The 22,149-nt window shown below is 43.5% G+C and overlaps 1 protein-coding gene and 1 pseudogene across 2 annotated transcripts in view; one reads left to right on the top strand and one right to left on the bottom strand.

The window, feature by feature from the left end:
- The window catches only part of ABCC13 (multidrug resistance-associated protein 11), a 340,660-nt gene extending 338,283 nt beyond the window's left edge, over positions 1-2,377 (top strand). For both annotated transcript variants that reach the window (XM_087378873.1, XM_087378874.1), the window contains exons 35-36: positions 1,612-1,779; positions 1,929-2,377. In XM_087378873.1, coding sequence (XP_087234999.1) covers positions 1,612-1,779; positions 1,929-2,009 — 249 coding nt within the window. In that variant the 3' untranslated portion in view covers positions 2,010-2,377. The remainder of the gene's footprint in view (positions 1-1,611; positions 1,780-1,928) is intronic.
- A 6,385-nt stretch (positions 2,378-8,762) lies between these two features.
- On the bottom strand, positions 8,763-12,151 carry LOC147898642 (xyloglucan 6-xylosyltransferase 2 pseudogene; annotated as a pseudogene).
- Positions 12,152-22,149: the final 9,998 nt, after the last annotated feature.

Consider the following 22,149-nt stretch of genomic DNA (forward strand, 5'->3'; position numbering starts at 1 on the left):
GCTAGATACCGCGGGGCTAGACAGTGAGATACTTCGGATGCCAGGTGGGTATTGATATTACAGCAGAGCAGCAGATCGCTCAGTTTTCTCGGACTGGGGTCCCCTTGACGATGATGATGAAGTGAGGCAGCACACAGCCTTGTTTTTTTTGTGTAGGACCGGGAGGCCTACTTCAGGCACTCATTGAGAGAGACCCAGAGATGGATGGGAGTCTAGATGGGATTCATTGGTAGATGATCAGAGTGGTGGGTTGATTTAAGAAGGAGTGGCACATTGATCCTCCCAGCATCCCAGAGCAAGATCCCCCCAGATGGCGGCTCTAGCTTTGGGAGGGTAGGCCCTTGAGAGAGGTACAGTGGGATCCGGGAGAGTGGTTTTGACCCTCCAGAATCGGCCTCGCTAAGCAGGTGGATGAGGTGCCCTTCTTTTCCTACACCACATGGATTGGTAGGAGGCTTCAGATGGACTCTTTGATTTGGACCCCTTCAAGGGAGAGGCATTGGGGGGCCCAGAGAGTGCCCCAAGAGGTCTACGTGTCAGTTTTTGGACGCGTTTATGGTCCAGTTTGCAGCCAAGGAAGATCTCCTACTTCTTCTAGCTAGCGGCCCACGGAGGCTTGCCCATTGGCTCATAGTTGGAGCAGATGCAGGTAGAGGGGTAGTGTCATTGCTACTCTGCTGGATTTCTGGAGATGATCCCTCACTGCCTCTGAAGTTGTCATAGCGCAGCGAGGATTTGCGCAACGAGGATTTGGATGGGAGCCCTCAGGATTATGACCCGCATGCAGAGCCTTCAAAGGGACTACACCTGGGGGATGGTGGCTTTGTTGACCGAGGGAGGTCACGCATTCCAAATTGATGAGGTCTCTCTAGCTTACCGGATACAGGGTCAGAACATTCAGAGGATAGAGCTCCATGAGGCGGTCCCTCCTGATAGCCCGGATCCTCATCCCCCTCCGGAGGATAGTGTGTGGAGGTAGTAGCCAGTATGATGGCATGGAACATTTGGGTTGCTCGATGTAGTCTAGTGATGGGTGAGCATCCGGTTCCACCCTCGGCTACCTTGGTTGCCATCTGGCAGGATATCAACTACACCCTGCGCTCCACTTGGGAGCATGGGACCCCGGGCTCTAGGGCAATTGTCATGAGGCATGCACGTTTCTACTTGGTTTGCAGGAGTTTTCTACATTTTTACTCCGTGAGGGATTTGCTGGCTGTATAGTCCCCCCACCTGACTGTTAGCCCTTGTACCAGAGATTCCCTAGGCATTGAGTTGGGTTTCTTTAGAACAGGCTAGTTTTTCTTCTTTCAGACTTGATCCGTTTTTATCCATACTCAGCACCTTTGGGGCTTCTGCTTTGTATGAAGTTTTTCAAGCATTAATAGAAGATTCCTTTCTTTGGAAAATAAAAAAAGTGATAGGCAATAGAATCTTACTTTGTGGCAGGCAGAGTGCATGGATTCCAGAGAGGGACCATAACTCCATACTTGACATTTTCTCAAGGCCATGCAATTGCCTAAGCCATAATTAAATGCCTTTGTCTCCACAAAAGAGAATTGTTTGTCTTCCATAATATTTACATACTAGGAACTTGAGATACATCCTCTACAGGTACTCTGCTTGGATGAATGTACAGCCAATGTGGACCCACAAACCACATCAATATTGCAAAATACTGTCACGCTGGAATGCAAGGGGATGACAGTCATTACTATTGCCCATCGTATCTCTACCATTTTGAACCTTGACCGTGTGCTTATCTTGGAGCATGCAGAACTTGTAAGTCTTTATCTGGGCCCATTTCCACCCGCTATTGCTTGAAAGAAAAATCAGTCTATCTCATCTTTGAATTTTCTAAGCAGGAAAACATTGGCCTGTATCCTTGTCCACCTGCCAGTGGTGTTAATCTGCTTCTTTTTTCTGTGCAGGTTGAAGAAGGAAGTCCATACGTTTTACTCAATGATCCAGCCTCTAAATTTTCCAGCTTTGCCAAGGCAAGTCGTGACTAAATATTGTTTGTACCTGCAGCACATCAACATTCTTGTAGCAAGCATACAAAGTGCCATTAGGAAAAAAGGTTGCTGCATAAGTATGAGGCTACGTATGTCCAAAGGAGAAAGTTTCAAGTCTCATAAGCCAAAGATCAGGGAGTCCAATGTATACTTACACGACATGTTTTCATTATGACTATTGTCAAAGTTAGTTAGGTCACTGATTCAAGGATTCTAAATTTCTTAAACTGTTCTTGAGCCACACTATGCTAACATTTTTCATAGAAAGCACTTGAGAACAAAACCTTCTTTGGAAAGGAAAATATCCAAGGTGTAGAAGTAAATATTTGAGAGAATTTTCTAAAATTTCCTTGCTTGATTGAGGTAGAAGGAATATGACTTTGGCAAAAATATATTGGCATAGTCTTGATTTGAGTAGAGGCTTGTGATGAGGGTGAAAGTTTTTTTTTTTTTTTTTTTGAGGGTGAAAGATTTTGTAGTGAGGCATACTATTGAATAAGACCATCAAGGTTCTAAAATACACATCCACCACAATGGTCAATCATGGAAGATCTGACGACTCAAATTTGGCGGCAGCGATATTAATGTGCACCCCTTGCAAAGGATTGAACATTCGGCCGTGCCTGTGTGCAATGGTGGTCGGCTTTGGGCCATAGACTTGTTTACATCTAATGGGCGAGGTGGACAGTAGGGTGGGCAAGCCCTGCCCATTGGACACTTGGTACACTCGCCTGCCAAGTCAGAAAAATGGCACATGCGAGATTTTATGAGCTGGAATGTAGCCGCTGCTCGCAATTGGCTGTCTACATTTGGTGCCAATCATGGCCTGTTAGATCAAGTTCTCATCCTATAGCTGAGAATCGATGCTCATCGCATGCCATTGGATCAAGCTTTGAATCTTCCGTGTGGCAAGCACATATCTTAAAGCATCATTGCATCCATTGTGGCCATTCGATTGACTTTCTTATCCGATGGACCAAATCAAATGATTGTCTCGCTTTGTTGGATCATGTAGTCATCCAAGGGTTCCCAAAAGCTAGGCAATGCACACCACATGTTCCTTCTGCTTCAGCTAACTGAGTTTTAGTGCAAACATCCTCTTCACTGATCTCTTGTTAGAACCTCTAAGGAAAGCCTTTGACATTTGTTGCCGATCTTTAAAGTAACCAATAGGAAATTGGTTGAAACAACATTGTGCTATCTTAGTAAGCGTAAAACATTGAGCTAAGCAATGATGTAATGGAATGAAATAAGGGATGATGTTAGTGATGAACTTGATAAAGGTGGAGGTTTTGTCCAAGTGGCATAAAGCCATGCAAGCTTATCTAGTTGGCTGAGATAAAGGTAATTTATGATCATGAATCTTAGCTTCCTGTCGATCCCAATCCTTAAGTGTTCTCACTAGAGTCGTATCTAGTATGTCGGATGTATAGAGTTGGTTTCTCTGATTTGGCAATGCTTTCTCCATCCTGCCTAACTCCTCTCTCCAAGCTTCTCTTAGTTAGTTGTTACCTTTTCTATATTCCTTTTCAATCTATTTATGAGCTTATGGTCTTTTATACAAAGAATTTGTATCAGAGAGGCTTCAGATGTACCTACCTAGTTGGTTGCAAAGCTGAGGAGCTTTGAGTGAAACTTGTGAGCAAGAAGCTGAGTGACTTTGTGAGAAGTATAGGCAAATTTTGGATCTATCTACACAATCCTCTATCTTTCTCGGACCACTTGAGTGCCCTGTAAGATAGATGTGCTGAATGACACAAAGGCTTCAATGTGAGGAACTTTCTGTCCTGGATGTGCTCAATGACACAGGTTGAGCATTCGAATGCAACTATAGTAAGTAGCAAATTCTATATTCGAAACACCCAAGTTATCTGAGTTTGTACCTGATGATATGGACTATGTCTCTTAAATTAATTTGCACGTGTATTGTGCAACACTTCTATTGATAGTGTCGTGTTAATTTCTTTTCATTCATGTGTTGACTTGAAGTGAATCCTATTGAGGGGTTACCATCTCTTTTCTTTTTATGAATGTAATTCGAGCATATAAGATATGCCTTAATGGGGAGCCAGGGGCCTTTCTGTCACCGCCAAGACTGCCTACGGTGGCTGCAAGGTAACTCCATGGCCCAAGTCAAAGCATGTTGCTTGGCCAAAATTGGAGGCCATCAAACAGGATGTCGTACTTGGGTTTACCTTTTGAAAGTATAGTCTAGGTTCTTGAAAATCAGGTCACAGCTCCCCGTCATTCATCCTCCCCTCCCCCTTGTTGCCCTCACCCTCAGCCTTCTAGCTCCTGCTTCCCTCTCAGCTTCCCCCCCTGCCTACATAGCTGAAGTTGGAATAGAGAATGGGATTCAGTTGCTTTGAGAAATCTCACCATTTTCCAGGAAAGGAATCGCAACTCACAGCTCCTGCTATTCTGTACTGATTGCCTGTTCAATGGGATTACATCTGCCCCCATTCCGTACACCTGCCGTCAGATTTGCTGTACTGTGGTCTGTACACAGATCTGTACAGTTGATGCCAATTTCGCCACATTCTCTGTTGCTTGACTGAGCTGCGTTGTTGGTATATCTATCCGTACAGTTCTGTACATTTTGCCTGTACAAATCTGCCATACATTGGGCTGTACAGTTCGGTACAATCTTCCCCTCCTTCGCTGGTTAGCATACTGGATTGCACCTGTAAGTGATTCAAATTGATCCATCTATGGCTTTTCAGGTTCTTAGCCTTCAATCCCCTTGCAATTTCAGCTAGGTGGTCTCTCTCTCAGCCCCCCTCAGCTCTCAGCCTGTCGCCCTCAGCCCCTAAGCCTGTCCCCTCTCACCCCTCCCTTAAGCCTCTCCCTTATCCCCCCTCGGGCTCTTTGGTCCTCCCTCTCAGCCCCTCCCCTTCAGCCTCTCCCTTTTCTCATCCCCTGAGCCCGTCCCTATCAGTCTCAGCCCCTCCCTTACCCCCTCAGCTTCTCTTTAGATCCTTTCTTCTTCCCCCCTACCTACTCTCTAGATCATTCTTCCTACCTTCTCCCAAAGACGGACAGATCTTACAACAGTTTGAATCATCCTTTCACCATTGATTGGCGAATGGCAACCCATCCATTCAATCCTTGTCCACTTCCACCAGCTACGAGAATGTATATCTTTTCGTAAGATGAGCTATTGCAGTCACAAAAGGATGTGGAGGTTGAGAGCTCCACCACCATTCTTCTAGTTCATTGGCTACGGACTGGATTCTTGCACCCCAATCAAAGGACCTTGCCCCGTGCCTCACGAACATTCTCCTTTTATGACAAGGTTTCTTTCAAATGGCTTTTGACACTCCTGGAGCTGCGAGTGTTGTGCTCAATGCTAGCCCCCTCGCGTTGGGTTCCAATAAAATTTTCCTCAAGCCCCTCTCTCTTGGATTTGACCTAGTAGAGGAGGATAGCTAGATGACGTCTCTTTTCATTAGATTTCTAGGTCTGCCCTAGGTGTACCACATCAGCTCCTTGCCATGATCGGAGCTACTTTTGGAGTGGTCACTGAGATCGCCCCCCCCCCCCCGCGGACGCCTTTTTGCCCTCTTTAGCAATAGAGGCAAACATATTGGATGGGGTACCTAGAGTTAGGGTCATTGTCTTGGTCCCTAACATGTGTGATGACCACATCATGCTTCAGTACCCGGATGGCTCTTTTTTTTGGCAGCGAGTCGAGATCATATGTAGGCGGCCCCCTCTCGTACTCGACAAATTGTACCTTTGGCATTGTCCAACACCAGCTGCACGTCCCATACTTGTTGCTGGCCCATGATGGATTCCAATTAGAGTGAGAGTGGCTTCTCCACCACATACAGATCAAGAGAGGCTGTTATCCACTGTCGACCCTGCCCCCATTGAGCCTTTTGCACCCCCGATCTAGTCGAGAATACTCAGGTTGCGACCAGTGTTGCACCAGATTTAGCCTTGGATTGGGCCGTACCTATTGAGGCTCCAGACTCTTCTCAAGTCATGGCCAATGTTATACCTGATGTCGTCTTGGATAGGACCAGTGATGGTTCCTATGATGAAACGTTGAAGGTCCCGATCCGGTCGAGAATACTCAGGTTGTGACCATTGTTTGTTAGTTTCTTTGTTTTCTATTGTTTATGTTTCATAAGAGCAAATGGATTTTTTTGTGATTGTTTGAGCTTATGTTTAGCTAGTGGGTTTGATGAGCCATTTATTTGGATCCACAGTTTCTTGCTATTCTCCATACTATTGATGTAGTCGTTCATTTCATTATACGAGGGCCATCCATAGATGTACTCCTTTGGAATACCTTACGCACATGTTGATTTGTTGCATCTGTGGTGTCGTAGCATAGCACCTCCACTTCTTTTGTCTCTTAGATGGTGTATCTTGTGGAATTTTGGTGCATTTAAGTTTGAGTTTGAATTGTCGGAAGATTTGTTCATTGAGAAAATTAAGAGGGTTTAGTACTTTTTACATGTTTTATTGGGGCAAAAAGGTCGAATGTTTGTGAAGTTGGTTTCACAACCTATCTCGTCTAGTGTCGATATGTCGGCCATTCGATACTCTTTCTTCATGATACAGAACAAAACGATCTATTAGTAAAATGATATTGAGGTTTGCTTGTTAAATTATGAAAGGGAGTGTGGGTCAAGCAAAAACCTGTGATATTGAGTGGATAGGGCCATACCTATTGAGTCCAAACTCTTCTTAGGTCACAGCCAATGTTATACCCGACGTCATCTTGGATAGGACCTGTGATGGTTCCTATGCTAATACTCTTCAAGGTCCTGGCCCCTCATCCAAGCAGCCCCGCTCTTCATCTTCTTTCCAGACTCCCTTCACTGATTGAGGGAAGGGGGTTGCTTTTGCCTCTCCACATCGTTCAAGTGCAAGGATTTTACGCACTCTGACACTAGGCATGTCTCACTAGAACCCTTTCTCTAGCTGTGGATTATGGTGAGGAGGACTTTGTGCCCTCCGCTTTTCAAGACGCAAACATTGGCTTCCCTATCAATAGGTGTTTCCTGGGGCTCTTTCCCATGAGGATCTCCCTTCTTTCGATGCATATGCCAAGAGGCCTATCATCCCATAGGGGTTTCTTTCTGCTGCTAGGTCAGGTAAGGTGTTCCATCCTACTTCCTCCCGTTGATGAGAGTTGTTAGCTAGAACATTCAAGGTCTTAGTGGTGTGCCTTATCGCTGTCGATGCAGGCAATTTATTCATAATCAACTCTATCTACATGTCACCAATGGTCCCATTGATATGCTTTTTCAAACTGGATGCCCAGAGATTGCTCAAAGTCAAGTAAATTACTTTCAAGTCATAACTTTTGGTCTCCTTCTTTGGACGCCAAAGGGTGAACACGCATTTGGTTTCAAACTCCTTCCTCCCCCTTGTGGTTGAACACAAATCATTTCCCTCTAAAGCACAGTGGATCATCTTGTTCATTGGTGGACATAAGGTTGGCCTTTTCAACGTGTATACTGCCAACCACTGAGGGGACCGTGTCTTGTTTTGGAAGGAACTTCTCTCTTGGACCCCCATTGCAATGTCTTGGATTATAGAGGTGACTTCAACATGATGGAGTTACCCTTTGACAAAAAAGGGGGGATAACAAGGTGGCATTCATTCACTGGAGAGAGCAGCTTGGGCTGCCTTTCAACCCATATACTTCCAACCACAGAGGGGACCGTGTCTTGTTTTGGAAGGAACTTCTCTCTTGGACCCCCATTGCAGTGTCTTGGATTATTAGAGGTGACTTCAACATGATGGAGTTACCCTCTGATAAAAAAGGGGGGATAACAAGGTGGCATTCATTCACTGGAGAGAGTTCTTGCAATATGCATGAGAACAACTATACGCAACATGCATATGGACTACCTTTGAGGGCGGTACACTTGTATGCTTGCTGAGTAGCTATTACGTTATTGTTTGTTGGCTTCTCAATCGCCAAGTGCACAAAGAATACAACTGAGCCACTAGATTGGAGATGCAATGAATTCCAAGTGAAGGACCTCCTTGGAGTGAACCAAGAAGCTGAGCTGCTCGCGAAACAGGAAGCCAATGGAAAATGAGGGGTCACACTTTTTTGTTAGAGCTTTGAACTTGTGCTGGCTGCCCGATTGGAAGAAGGATAGATTGGTGTCAGCTAGTCTAATTCTGATTGATCATTGGATAGAGAACTGCTCTTCTAGTGCTTGTGGGTATTCAAGTGGTAGATACCTCTCAGCAATGGTTGTCTTTACATGATGGAGAGACAATAAATGAGCACGAGCAAGAGTTATCATCTGGATGTATGATGCATGTAAGTTTCTTACCTCTTGACGTAATTAAGTAATTATTTGTGGCAATATATGCTATAAAATAGATGCATGTTCATTGTTTTAATGATGCTCTTTTATAGTACAAAAAGTACAGTGCATTATGGTCATATGGATGACATTTTCGCATGGAACGCATTGATTCAAAGAGAGTCACATATGATTGTGGAGTCATGGCTAACTTCACACAAGATAGCCGAGCGACTGCTTCGGATACCAATCTTCTGTCCTCACAGTTGGATTATTATGGAACCATACGCGAAATCTATCAAGTTGATTTTAGATGATTTAGTATTTTCATGTTCACTACATGCTTTATTGATGGAGAGCTTTGGATCCTCTCCAAAAGCATACCGAAGGCGGAGATATGGCTTGCAGTTGTCCTCTAGTCTATTACAGCTTCGATTTCTGCATTCCTAGAGCTGCTTCTTTAGAGGTGCTACACATCAATCTTATAAAACAAAGCTTCACTTACTTCTTCTCGACTTGCATTGAACCAAAATAGATATCCTAGCACAGGGGCATCTACAAGTGATGGAGAGGTGTCTATGAAAATAATTGCTTTCGGGGCAATGGACCAAGGCAGAATAGGGAGGACGATAGCCAATGAAGGCACTAGCAGCTTTGCAGTATCTTTGCCTATAGTGTGCAACCCTTCAGATGCAGAGACAGTATCATTCAATTTTTCCTTCTGACTCATGAGCCTGTTTCATATTGCTTCAAGTTATGCTTAACTAAATAGTAGAAAGCTCACATGACCGTAATGAAAATGGAGAGAGAGAGTAGGAAGCAAGAGAGTGTGAGAGCTGAACATCGAATATGCGATAGAAGAGTAAAGCGAAATACAAAGGGGGGATAAGGTTTTATCTAAGTGACAAACCTTCTCCTTCACTAACCGTAGTTAGTGAACTAACTATGGTTAGGGGAAAAAACCTCTAAATGAGGGAAAAGTACCCCTAACCCACTTATTGTCATTACATTGGTCACTGCCTAGAATATATCAATAATTCTAACACCTCTCTGCAGTGCCAATGTCATGTACAAGGAAATGATCAATCACCAAAAGGAGATAAGTTTAGGGCACTGCGAAATGCCTCAAACTTCTCATGTGGAAGTGCTTTGGTGAAGATGTCTGCATCATTGTCATGTGTTGACACATAGATCATATTGATCTCTCCTACATGCAACTTCTCTCTGACATAGTGATAGTGAATCTTAATGTGCTTCGTGCGAGCATGAAACACTGGATTCTTTGCCACTGCTATAGCACTCTGACTATTAGTGAGAATCGGAGAAGGACCTTCCAATGAAAGATGAAGATCAGCAAGCAAACGACGTAGCCAAACACATTCAACTGTCACTGTGAAAGCTGCCTTGTACTCAGCTTCACATGAGGAAGTAGCCACAGTAGATTGCTTCTTGCTCAGCCAAGAAATGCAAGCTTTGCCCAAAAAGAAACAATTACCACTTGTGGATTGCCTAGTGTCATAGTCTCCAGCCCAATTTGAATCACTGTAAGCATGCATAAGACTTTGTGCCTTGCAAGTAACAAAAGATGTGTTTTACAGCCTGCCAATGTGTTGTCTTTGGGCTATGCATATACCTGCTCACCTGAGATACTGCAAACTGAATATCGGGCCGTGTATTGCACAGATATTGAGGCATCCAACCGCCTGACTGTAGAGTGTGGCATCTACAGATTCTCCTACATCATACATTGTAAGCCTTAAGCCCTGGCTCCATGGGAGTAGCTATAGGCTTGCAATCTTGCATTGTGAATCTATCCAAGAGTTTTTGAACATACTTGGATTGAGACATAATGATACCACGTCTCTCTTGAATGAATTGGATCCCCAAATAATAATGTAACATGCCCAAATCTGACATGTCAAAAGTGGCTCTCAATTCAGCCTTGAAATCTGCAATTTTATCACCATTTGGCCCTGTGAGTAGTAGCCCATCTACATAAAGAATGATGACCAAGATTTCAGAATGATGACCAAGATTTCCCCCCCATCCTTCTTGATGTAGAGGGTGCTTTCAGTTGGACTATTGCTAAAACCCTTGCTGGACAGAAAGGCATCTATCTTTGCATACCAAGCACGTGGAGCCTGTTTCAGCCCATATAAAGCTTTATTCAGCTTACATACCTTACGTGCATCATCTGATACTGCAAAGCCTGGAGGTGGTTTCACATACACCTCTTCCAATAAGTCTCCATTTAAAAATGCTGTTTTTATGTCCAACTGATGGACTTTCCAATCCAAATGTGCAGCCATGCCAATAACAGTTCTGATGGTTGTCATTTTGGATATAAGAGCAAATGTCTCCTCATAATCAATGCCCTTTTGCTGAGCATATCCCTTGGCAACTAGCCTTGCTTTGTACCTGTCAATGGACCCATCGGGCTTCCGTTTGACCTTGAAAACGCATTTTGTACCGATGGCATGCTTACCTGGTGGCAAATCCACAATAGCCCAAGTCTGATTTTTCTCTATGGACTGCAACTCATTGTGCATGGCTTGCATCCAATGCACATTGTCCTTTGCTTCTTGTTATACACTAGCTCATCCCATCCGTGGAACATTGCATTATAGTCTTTGTATTTCTCGACGGGCGGCTCAAACACCATGTCTGTGAACATAGCATCACTGTCCATCCACCAAATGAACTCCACTTCCGGATGGGACAGCATGATCTTCCAGAGAAGAGGCAGCTTAGCCCAGAAACCTGACATAACTATGTCGAGATGCGCCATGTTGTAGAATATTTCTATGTTGTGAAGGCGGCAGTAGTCTATCTTGTTCTTGATGGACTTAACAAGGTAGTGTTAGAGTTAGCTCAAATGTCCACCTCTCATGTAACCCACCAATATTCTGTGTACCCAATGTTGTAAGGCCCCCATATGAGGAGAAGCCATGATGGGTATTGGATATTGGGAGGGATCCCCAGTTTAGACACTGGAAGGGGTCTTAGAGTAGACCAGATGGTTATGAGACGGCTTAGGAGCCAAGAGTAGATACCCGTCTGCCGACGGCATGTTTTCTGAAGGGTCGGTTGGTCTTCCAGGCCGACTGTCTATTAGGCCGACTGCCTATTACAGGGCCGACCGTCAACCACTTACACTATATAAGTGGCCACCCCCTATCATCAGATCACCAGTTCTTCACGCTCATAGTCCTCCGTCCAGCATCTGTCTAGATCACCATCGAAGCTCTATCTGTAGAGCGCACGGGTGGACAGCCAACCATCAGTTGTATCAGCAGTTTGGTATATCAGAATTTTTGTATTCTCTCCAGCTTTCCATCGTGTACTTGCGTTTTGTTGTTATCTTCCGCTGCATACTATTTTCTTACAGGTAGTGATCTCCCATTGCATTCTCGCAGGGAGCAGAGGCTGAGACCCTGTCACCAGAAGGATGCGGGGCTTGCTCTTCGCGAAATTGCTGAACTCGGGGTTTCTAGCGAGCCAGGACATTCTTTGCTGGTCCCAATCAGAAATCTTCATGCCCAAAGAGTAAGCCTTGCCGGAGGGCACATCCTCCTCATCAAGCTCCGCCTTGTCATGGGCAAGGGAAAGGGTCCGGGAAGCGTCTTTTCGACCGGGAGCGACCTCGGAGAGGAGTCTGTGAGGGTGCTTGAGGCCATGGAGGTGGTGGCGGAGGCCATTATAGTTTGAGGCAGGGGTATCGAATTTGCCAGCACCGAGGGAGCTACGGAGGACAATGAAGGTGAGGAAGCCACAAAGGAGGGTGATTTTGAGGTTGTGGAGGGAACAATGAGGGTGGCGAGGTCTGGGGGGAGGGGAGGGGAGGCTGGGGAGACGCATTGAGAGTGGGAAGGGGAACAAAAATCCTCAGCAGACGGAGCTTCGAATAGAGGTTCAAAGATGAAAATGATGAAAATGGAGAGAGAGAGTAGGCAGCAAGAGAGTGTGAGAGTTGAACGTCGAATATGCAATAGAAGAGTGAACCTAAATACAAAGGGGGGATAAGGTTTTGTCTAAGTGACAAACCTTATCCTTCACTAACCGTAGATAGTGAACTAACTGTAGTTAGAGGGAAAAACCTCTAAATGAGGGAAAAGTGCCCCTAACCCACTTATTGTCATTACATTGGTCACTGCCTAGAATATATCAATAGTTCTAACAGCTTGGGCTGTCTTTCCCTTTCAGAATAGTGGCAAAGATGCTTGGGTACTTGATGCCTTTCACACTTTGCTACGTTCGCTTCCATTCTCTTGGTCGCGCAGGAGGTTGTAGATGCCCATTCATGCACGGATAGATAGAGTTTTTGTTGATTGGGCATGTGATAGATGAGGTTCAGTATGCATTGCACTAGGGGTTACCACATCGGATCACTTTTTGGTGGTTCCTATGACTTCTAAGCCTCATGAGAGGCGCTGCTTTGCTAGTATCACGATTCCAGATGCATTGTATGCAGAAGAGGGCCTCATAGAGGATGTTTAGTAGATATGGTTTTTTCATTCGCAAGCTGAAGTGTCAATAAACACTTTTCTCTACTCTTAGCCTGAGACGTGGTAGAGAGAGTGTATCTCAGCTTATTGACTCTGATGGGTTTTTGCAGACATATCTTGATGCTATCATGCAGTTTGCTACATATTTTTATGCCCCCCTTCTTTCATTAGATCTTGATTCACCCGCCAGAGATGGTGCGAGACATATAGTTTGGTATAGTATTCGAATATTGGTGAAACCCCATATGACACATTTACTTGATGCCCCTTTCATCAATATAGAATTCAAGACTGCGCTTCTTACCCTTCACAAGGGTAGATGCCTGGGCTCGAATGGATCGACACCTTCCTTTTTTATTTCTTTCCGGGACATGATTGGGGACCATGTTACCTCAACTCTGCAGGACGTTTGGAGCTCTGGTATGATGCCCAATCCACTTTCAGTGGTCTCATTCATCTTATCCCAAAGGGAGGTTGCATAAATTTCATCTCCCAATGGAGACCCATCACTTTGTTGAGAACATTTTACAAGATCCTTGCCAAAGCACTACATCTGCAGTTGCAGCCCTTTCTTCCTGATCTTATTCTGATACGCGGACTGGCTTCATGCATGGTAGAAGCAACCATTAGGGGATTCGTGATAGCCATTTGGGGGACTATGCAAGAGTCTTCACAAATAGCCCCTACCAGAAGGAATGTTTTCTTGAGGGAGTGGAGCGGCTCCCCATTCTTCTAGAAGTTTCCACCAAAGGGTTGAGGTGGCGCTATCAGCCTCAACCTTGGTTATTTTCTCGCTCCATTATAGGATCTTGATTTGGATTTTTTCTCATGCCTCACATGTACTTTTCCACTAAGCTTTGCTTTTAGACGTTTTCTCGTACTCCATGGAAAACTCTTTTTCTTTCTTTTTTTTTTTTGGGGGGGGGGGGGCGGGGAGAACTGAATTCACTTTGTTTCTTGGTTGGAATCCTTGCTTTTGCATGTGGTTTGAGTACAGACTCGTGATGAGGATGAGAGACTTGTATGAGGCACATTGTAACTGTAGTTGTGTAAACTAAGCAATGATGTAATGGATTGAAATAAGCAATGATGTGAGTAGATAGATAAACATTGTGGCAGTGGAGTTGTAGTGGCGTGAATTCATGCAAGATTATTAATTGGCTAATATATGTAAAGCAAGTAAATGGAAATAAATCTTGTCTTCTTATGTCGAACTTGTTGCTAAGTGAACCTGCTCTCATGCGAGTTGTATCTAGTATTTTGTGTGTGCAAAGTTAGTTTCTCTAGTTATTGTTATGCTTTTTGTTCTTTCTTAGTTCCTATTTCAAGGTTGTCTTACTTAGTCATCGCTTTTCTATCTTCCTTACATAGTTACCCAAAACATGAATGCTGATTGAAACTTTGGTCCCTCTTGAAATAGGAATGAGAACAAGAACAAAATTGCCACAACATCATACATATTATATACATATAACTACTACAAAGAAACACATATACAATACACATTTTTACTTTCTAGAAAAATACGAGTTGACAAGTCACCTTTGTATTAAATACAGAGATTAGACACTTCGTATTCTACAACAACTCACATGATACATTTATGAATTCACAAATCATTTATCAAGCCTAAAAAACACTTGAGAAAACATTACAAATGCTCAAGAGGTTTAGGGTAAAGAATCCCAAAGAATTTATATAAAATCACAACTTGATCTTGTGGGCCTAGGGAATCAAAATGTCTTACACCTCCCCTATCTTCCTCCCCCCTCCCTCCCTCCCCCCTTCTTGCACACCCCACCTCGCCCCCCAGCTTTGCGCGCATGCGCATCCCCCCCCCCCACCACTCGAGGCCGCGCCCTTGCACAAACCATGGGGGCAGGGGAGGTAGGGGGAGGGGTGAATCAAAATGCTAGAGAATAAAATTAATGTGTTAACTTTCTAGGAGTCTTGTAGGCACATAGATATTTTGTGATTGGATTGATCAAGGCAATGCACTATAGTAATATGGAAGGAAAAACAATATTGGTCAAATGTTTTTTAGGCCTTTGTTATGTTTATAATTTGGAATAGTGTTTAAAAAAAATGCCAATGAGCAATAGGTATTTACAAATAGTGGATATGTTATGTATATTGACCTAGATACGATACAGAATTTGCTTTGAATAGGAACCAAATATTGTTTTATAAAAAATTTGGCAATGGCTTTGAAATTATTGACTATAAATAAGAATTTTCTAGATATGATGAAAGATATTACATGACAAAAAGAAGAGAAATGATGAAGGATATCACATAACAAAAGGAAGGGTGGAAAATCCCTCATCTCGTGAATAACGAACATTGTGTGGGAGAAATACAAAGGCAACTTCGATACAAGAAAGGCCAATAAGAGTCTACAAAGGTAGGAGAGTCAATAGTTGTGAGTTTGTTTAAAATTTGTGTAGTCCGAAAGAGGTCGCATATGAATGAAAAGAAATGCCATAACCCCCGTGTGTATGATCTCTATCTAAATCTATTAAATCTTTGTTTAGTTCAAGCTAGAATGGGTTTGCAGCAACACTGATTCCATCTCATCTTCTTTGACACACCTTCTCATCATGTCATCTTTGCCTTTGATGTACATAAGGGCACGACCTTCTTTTAACAATCTTATCCAATATGTCATCTAGGATCTTCAAAAATCCTTCCAAGGTTCTTGTTCTGGAGCAAAAGTCCTTTGACCACCACCTTGCATAATAAGGCTCCACTTTGCAAGTCTGGATCTATGATATTGAGGCCTCCTTCCCGCATGGGGAGGATTAAAGTCTCCCAAGCCACCTTGGCACTGGTCTCTTTTGAACCATCTAGTCCACTCCAGGGAAACATCCTTATCAACCTTTTGAGCTGAGTGATACGATCCCTAGAATGGCACTAACAAGAGCAAACAAACCATGTTGTGGCCAGCAGTACTTGGTTGACCTCCGCCACCTTGAAGCAAGGTCAAGTCTGATTGAGCTCCCAAAGAGGAGTTTTTTCTAGATACTCTTCAACACATGGGAAATTTGTTGTGAAGGAGCAATGCCTACACCATCCTGGCAGCCCAAGTATCTTACGAAAACACCCCTCTGTATCCAAGTGAAATCGAAATCCACCCCTCAATCTGAGGTGTCTCGGCTACTAATCCAAAAGCCTTTGGATTTACTCCAATTAACATGTGTAGCTATTGCATAGCAAAAAAATCCAATGCTACCCTGAAAGACTGAGGTTATGTGAAGTGGCATCCAGTTAATATGTGCAACTATTGTATAGCAAAATAAATCCAATGCTTCCCTAAAAGAATTGAGGTTCTGTGAAGTGGCATAAAAAAAAACAACACCATCATCATCAACTCACTACCCAAGAGCCTCGTCCTATCTTAGGGAGTGTCTCATCCCAATAATATTTGTCTGAGGTCTCAGAAATAAGTTCATTACTTTAGCCACAAATAAATATAAGAAGGGGGCATTCTGGGCAAACTGACCTAGCAATCTAAAACCTCTCTTCCCTTTCTCCTCCAACTGCTGTGATCCATGCATCTGAGAATCCAAAGCGTAGAAGGTAACTCACCAAAAGCCCCAAATCTACTTTCTCAAAATCTAGGAGTAGAATTGCAAGGTACTAGCTGCTCTGCATGGCCCAATGCGAAGCCTTCCAAAATAAGAAGATATTATCAAAAATGCTTTTGCCATGCGCAATTCCTATCTTTATTATGAATAAGATATGGAAGCATGGGCTGCAAATGTAGATTGATAGCTTTGGCCAAAATTTTGTAAAAGGTTCCCAAAAGTGGGCATTGCAAAATGAATTTATGCAACGTCCCTTTGGGAAAAGATGAATGTGACCCTATGCAAGTAAATCAAGCATAGTATAGAGTCCCAAACACCTTGCAAGGTTGAGATAACATAGTCTCCAATCATGTTCTAGAAAGCAATAAAGAAGGATGGTGTCAATCTATATAGACTTAGGCATCGGGCCTTGTGAAGGGTGAGAAGTGCACTTCTAAATTCCAAATTGGTAAATGGTGCATCAAGTGAAACTTTTGTGTGGTTTCACCAATTGCAAAATATACTGCCAAACACTGTGCCTGGCATCATTTCTAGTGGGTGTATCAGGATCTGTTTGAAGTATGGAGCATACAGATCTGTAGCTATGCACATGATGGCATTAGGATCTGTCTGCAAAATCCCATTAAAGTCAATAAGATGAGAAACACTTTCTCTACCATGTCTTAGGCCAAGGGTAGAGAAGAAGTGGTTTATTGACTCTTCCTCTCATCTGAATCCATAAAGATTCTCCTTCATAAAAGGAGTACTCTTCTCTTTGGTCTAGCGAAACCTATTGGTGAGCCCTTGCTACATCAAGGTGCTCCTGAATCCAAGAATCTATAGACCTTTTCTGCTCTTACCTCTGTAGGGATGCTAATTGCCAATGGAGGCCCATCACCTATTTGAGTCTCCTAGTGCTAGCAATAGTATGATAAAAATCACTAACACTAGATAGGGCTCATGCCACATGTGAAGGAGATGACACTCCATCCCTGCAAATGAGATACCTAAATCTGTAAAAAATCTCTGTGAGACCCTCCTCTACATACAATGCATCTAGAATGCTAACACTAGTAGAGCGATGCCTCGCATGAGGCTCAAAAATCATGAGAGCCACGGGAAATTGATATATAATGTATATCAAGTGACCGCTATCTAATGCCCAATCATCAACATACCATTTATAAATATGTGCATGGATAGGCATATGTAGCCTCCTGTTAGACCCATGCGAATAGTAGCAAATGAGCTAGAGTTTGAAAGGCATCATCCGTCCAAGTATCTCTACCACTAAACTAGAAAAGAAAGGTATTTCAAGCTGCTCTCTTGAATGTGTAAATGCCACCTTCTCTTCCTCCCTATTTATCTAAATGGCAACTCCACCATGTTGAACTCCCCTCTAATAATCCACGAGTTCTAGAAAAGGACATGATCCCCTCTGTTGTTGGGGGCATAAAGGTTGAGGAGACCAATGTTATGGCCCCCAACCAACAACATGATCAACTGTGCTCTAGAGGGTATAATGATATGGTAACCGTCCCCAACCACAAGAAAAAGAAAGGAATCTGAAATAGAAATGCATGTTCTCCCTGTAGTGCCCAAAGCAAGAGACCAAAAGGTATGACCTGAAAGTAGTTTTACCTAACTTTGAGAAATCTCTAGAATCCAATTTCTGTTCTTGAATAAAAAGAATCTCCATGGGTCCCCCAATAACACTTGGATGGAGTCGATTATGAATCATTTGATTGTGGCGGTGATGAGGCACACCACCAAGGCCCTGTATGTTCCAGCTAACAATCCTTATTAACGTGAGGAAGTAGGGTGTAATACCTTACATAACCTAGGTGCAGAAACAAGTCCCTCTTGGGTAGAGGATCACCTCGAATAATGGACAAGAGGGAAACACAGAGGGAGAAAGAGTCCCTACACCAATGGAAGAAGACATGCTATCAATAGGAATACCAATAACTGTGTCTCCAAAGGTAGAGGCTACAAAGTTCATCTCTCCAATATCATCCAGGGAGGAGAAAGAGTTCCTCCCAACTAAGAAGAGTGCCGGAATGCCTAAAATTCATGTCTGCATAGATCAAGAAACAAGATCCATATCCTTTCCTTGGTCAGTGAAGGGATTGGAGTGGAAGGAGGCTGCTTGGAAAAAGGACCAAAGCCTAGGAGATTGTATGAACAAACTACCTGAAAAGCCTCATACAAGGCTGGGCCTAGGGTATCACTAGCTGCTAAATGATTAGACACATGGGCATCACTAGTTGCAACCAAAATTGGGAGATCTTAGTTGATGCAAAGTTTGAGGCAAGATAAGTGCCCTCTTGATCTATAGGATGACCAACAACAAGTCTAACTATCGCCCATTCAAGAGATAAGCAATGCAAGCCAAGAAGCGAAAGCGGTAAGTGGTTGTTGCGCAGCTAGTAACTGACATGTATGAGGTGCCATAGGAGCTCTCCCTATTGAGGATGAGGAGGGGGCACACGAGAAGATTTCTTGGGCCTCTTCTTATTCTTCTTTTTTAGAGAGAAGGAACTTCCATTAATGCTTGAAATAAACAACCATACAAATCAAGAAGACCAAAAGGTGTTGATCATGGTAAATAAATAGAAATTGGTTGTTACCAAGAGAAACCAGCTTGTTTCCTGTGAACCTAGCTCATGCCCCAATGAATCTTTAGAATAGGGGCTAACAATTAAGGTGGACTGGCAGTGAGGATATAGAAAATACATGTAGGCCATGTCTTGCAGAAACACTTCTACTTTTTGGTAGTTGCTCTAGAGCCCGAACTCCCATGCTCCTAGATGGCATGTAGGGTGTACATAATATCTTGTCAGGTGGTGACGAGTCATTGCCAGGGGAACTTGATGCCCTCCCATCACCCAGTTGCAATGGGCAACACATCTGTTCTATGTAGTGATGCTTGACACCATCTCCTTGATGCTACCCTTGGACGAAGATGCAAGGCACGTGCAGTCAGGAGGAAACACATGATACACCTTAATCCTAATCACTTGATGGCCCTGAATCCGATAAGCTAGACCGGCAGGATCGATCAAGAAAGCATGGCCCCATCAGTGAGTCACATGGCCATCTCCAAATTGAAGTCTCGTTGCATCTGCCATGTGTTGGCCAGGTCCGGTTGACTAAATCCTCTGTGCCACTAGGCAACCCCAAAGACAGTGAGGTATCGTCTCTAGCACCTTGTCTATGCAACATGGCAACTACCATCCACCCGCATCTGATCCAACCAGGGGGCATCGACCGATAGGCCTCCATGAGCTTGTAGAGTCAAATTGATGTATGGGTGTGTGCCTAAGGGCTAGGAGTCCTATACTAAGAGTGTGTGAGAGTAGGTGTGCTAGAGTGGGTGTGATTGAGAGAATCATGGACCTGATTGAGAGATACTGGTAGAAATTTGTGGATCTAGATGCTCTACTAAGCTCACATATGATGTCACTCTTGGATGTAACTTGTGCCTATATATTGGGCATATCTCTCATGAATAATCTATCTTTTTCATCATCTTGGTATCTCCATCTTGTCTCCATGCTACTCCAACATGTAGTATCATAGCCATACTTTCCTCATTGAGCCACCACGCCCTCCTTGAGCCATGTCATCATCTTTCTCTTCGCCCTTCACCTTCTTCTTCCATTCTTCCCTCTTATGCCCATTTTTCCTTAAGCTTTTTCTCCCTCTACATGTGACTATTCCCCGAGCCCTTTGAACTGTAGAACCACCTCCCTAGGGCACACTCCCACCTAGTAGCATTTTATGAAATTTGACCTATGCTACCCGTGCCACCACTCTGATAGTCCAACCAACTTGTTGTTCATTCTCCTACTATAGGGCATCATTCCGAAATTCCTCCTAGTTGTGGCTAGGCAACAATGTGAGGAACCTCTAGTTTAAATATGAGCTCATATGCTTCAGTATTCAAGGCGCATTTGACAAATTTTTGGCCAAATCCGTTGTTCTCTCTATCGACCTACGCATCTATTCCGCCTTTCTTTACTACTAGATCTTGTCCACAAATCAAGCTTTCATTTTCCCTAGAAAGCCCTCTCAAAGCTGCTTGCTGTTGGTTGAATTTCATCCTCCAGATTCATTCTGTGTCTGCAAGCCTTTCCTCATATCTTTGGACTTTGATAGTTGACCAGTCAACATACAATTGGGGCTTTTACTTTTGAAAATCAGTTTATTGTATTTTGATTGTATTTGATCATTTTCATTAAGCCATAAGTCTTGGAAAGTTGAATGTTTGACTGATATTTCAGTTTGGCATATTTTCAAAGTGTATGTATGCAAAGAAATAGTCATCATCTGAGGGGATTTTTATGTTAAGAAGTATCATTGTACAAGAGTAGACACTGCCCTTGCAATGACAAGTGGTAAGACCCTCTTCTCCATGAATATTTTCCTTGAGTTACAACATGAACAAATGTACAAGAAGATTGGACATTCCAAGGGAATTATGAAGAATCACAAGAAGAAAGATTGCTTGATGATCTACATTGATGAAATTCAAGAAGGAAAAGTGAAGAAGGGCTATGCCAAGAACCTCTCCAATGACAATGTACCTCACACTATGGTAGCTTGGAAGAGGAGGAAAAGGACAAGATATTTCATGAAGGGGGAATTGTTCCCTAGATCAAAAATTTAGGTTCAACATACTAGGGTACTCAACCCTTGCTATATGCATAAAATGAATGAAATAAAGTGTTGTGTGTGTGTCAAATAATGGTACCTTGCAACGGATAGTCCTCCTAAAATGATTGTATTGGTTTTTGAGTGTTTTTAAGATGTCTAGGTCCTAGGTCTATACCCTTAGTCAATTTACTAAGAAAACCCCAAGATACATAAGAAACCAAGAGTCCTAGGAGTGAGTACTGGTTGGGGCCATGACTTGGAGCATCCCAGATACTATTGCTGAGAGAGGAGTGAGATATTGGTAGGGGCCATCATGGAGCATCCCATGTACTATTGTCGAGGGAGGAGGTCATCAATTTGTGGGGCAGTATGTAGAGTCAAATTGATGTATGGGTGTGTGCCTAAGGGCTAGGAATCCTATGCTAGGAGTGTGTGAGAGTAGGTGTGCTAGAGTGGGTGTGATTGAGAGAATCATGAACCTGATTGAGAGATACTGGGAGAAATTTGTGGATCTAGATGCTCTACTAAGATCACATATGATGTCACTCTTGGATGTAACTTGTGCCTATATATTGGGCATATCTCTCATGAATAATCTATCTTTTTCATCATCTTCGTATCTCCATCTTGTCTCCATGCTACTCTAACAGAGCCATCGGTTAAAAGGAGTATGAGATCCTCCATGGTCTCATGTTGGTCCAAAGACATGACCAAAAGCAAGAGATAACCTCAGGGGGGCCTCCTACTCAGCCCAACGGCACTCGCTCGATGGCATCTAGGCTATTGCCATAAGCTATAGGCGATGGCCAATGCAAGTCCTATAGGAGAAAAAGCACACCTGCACCACTTTGTCTGTGTATCCTGCTTGGGCAAGCCAAAACCACTCGCCGGAGTCCCACTGAACATCTTGGAGCAGATGACCCTCCCATAGCCAAAGACACCACCATGCTACCTCCCAATTAGATAAAACTATGTCAAGGTTGATAGTCCACTTTGCCCAAGTGGCCACTATCTTGCACGAGCCCATTTAAGACCTCCTCCTCCAATTGGTCTCTCTCTGTGTCAAACTACAAAAGGCCCCCCATCCCCACCTTGTAGTACATGGGATGATTGCTGACCTCTAGGA

Source organism: Dipteris shenzhenensis, chromosome 9 (genome assembly GCF_047967505.1).
Source record: "Dipteris shenzhenensis isolate YYH24624 ecotype China chromosome 9, Dip_SZ_1.0, whole genome shotgun sequence".
NCBI lineage: Eukaryota > Viridiplantae > Streptophyta > Polypodiopsida > Gleicheniales > Dipteridaceae > Dipteris > Dipteris shenzhenensis.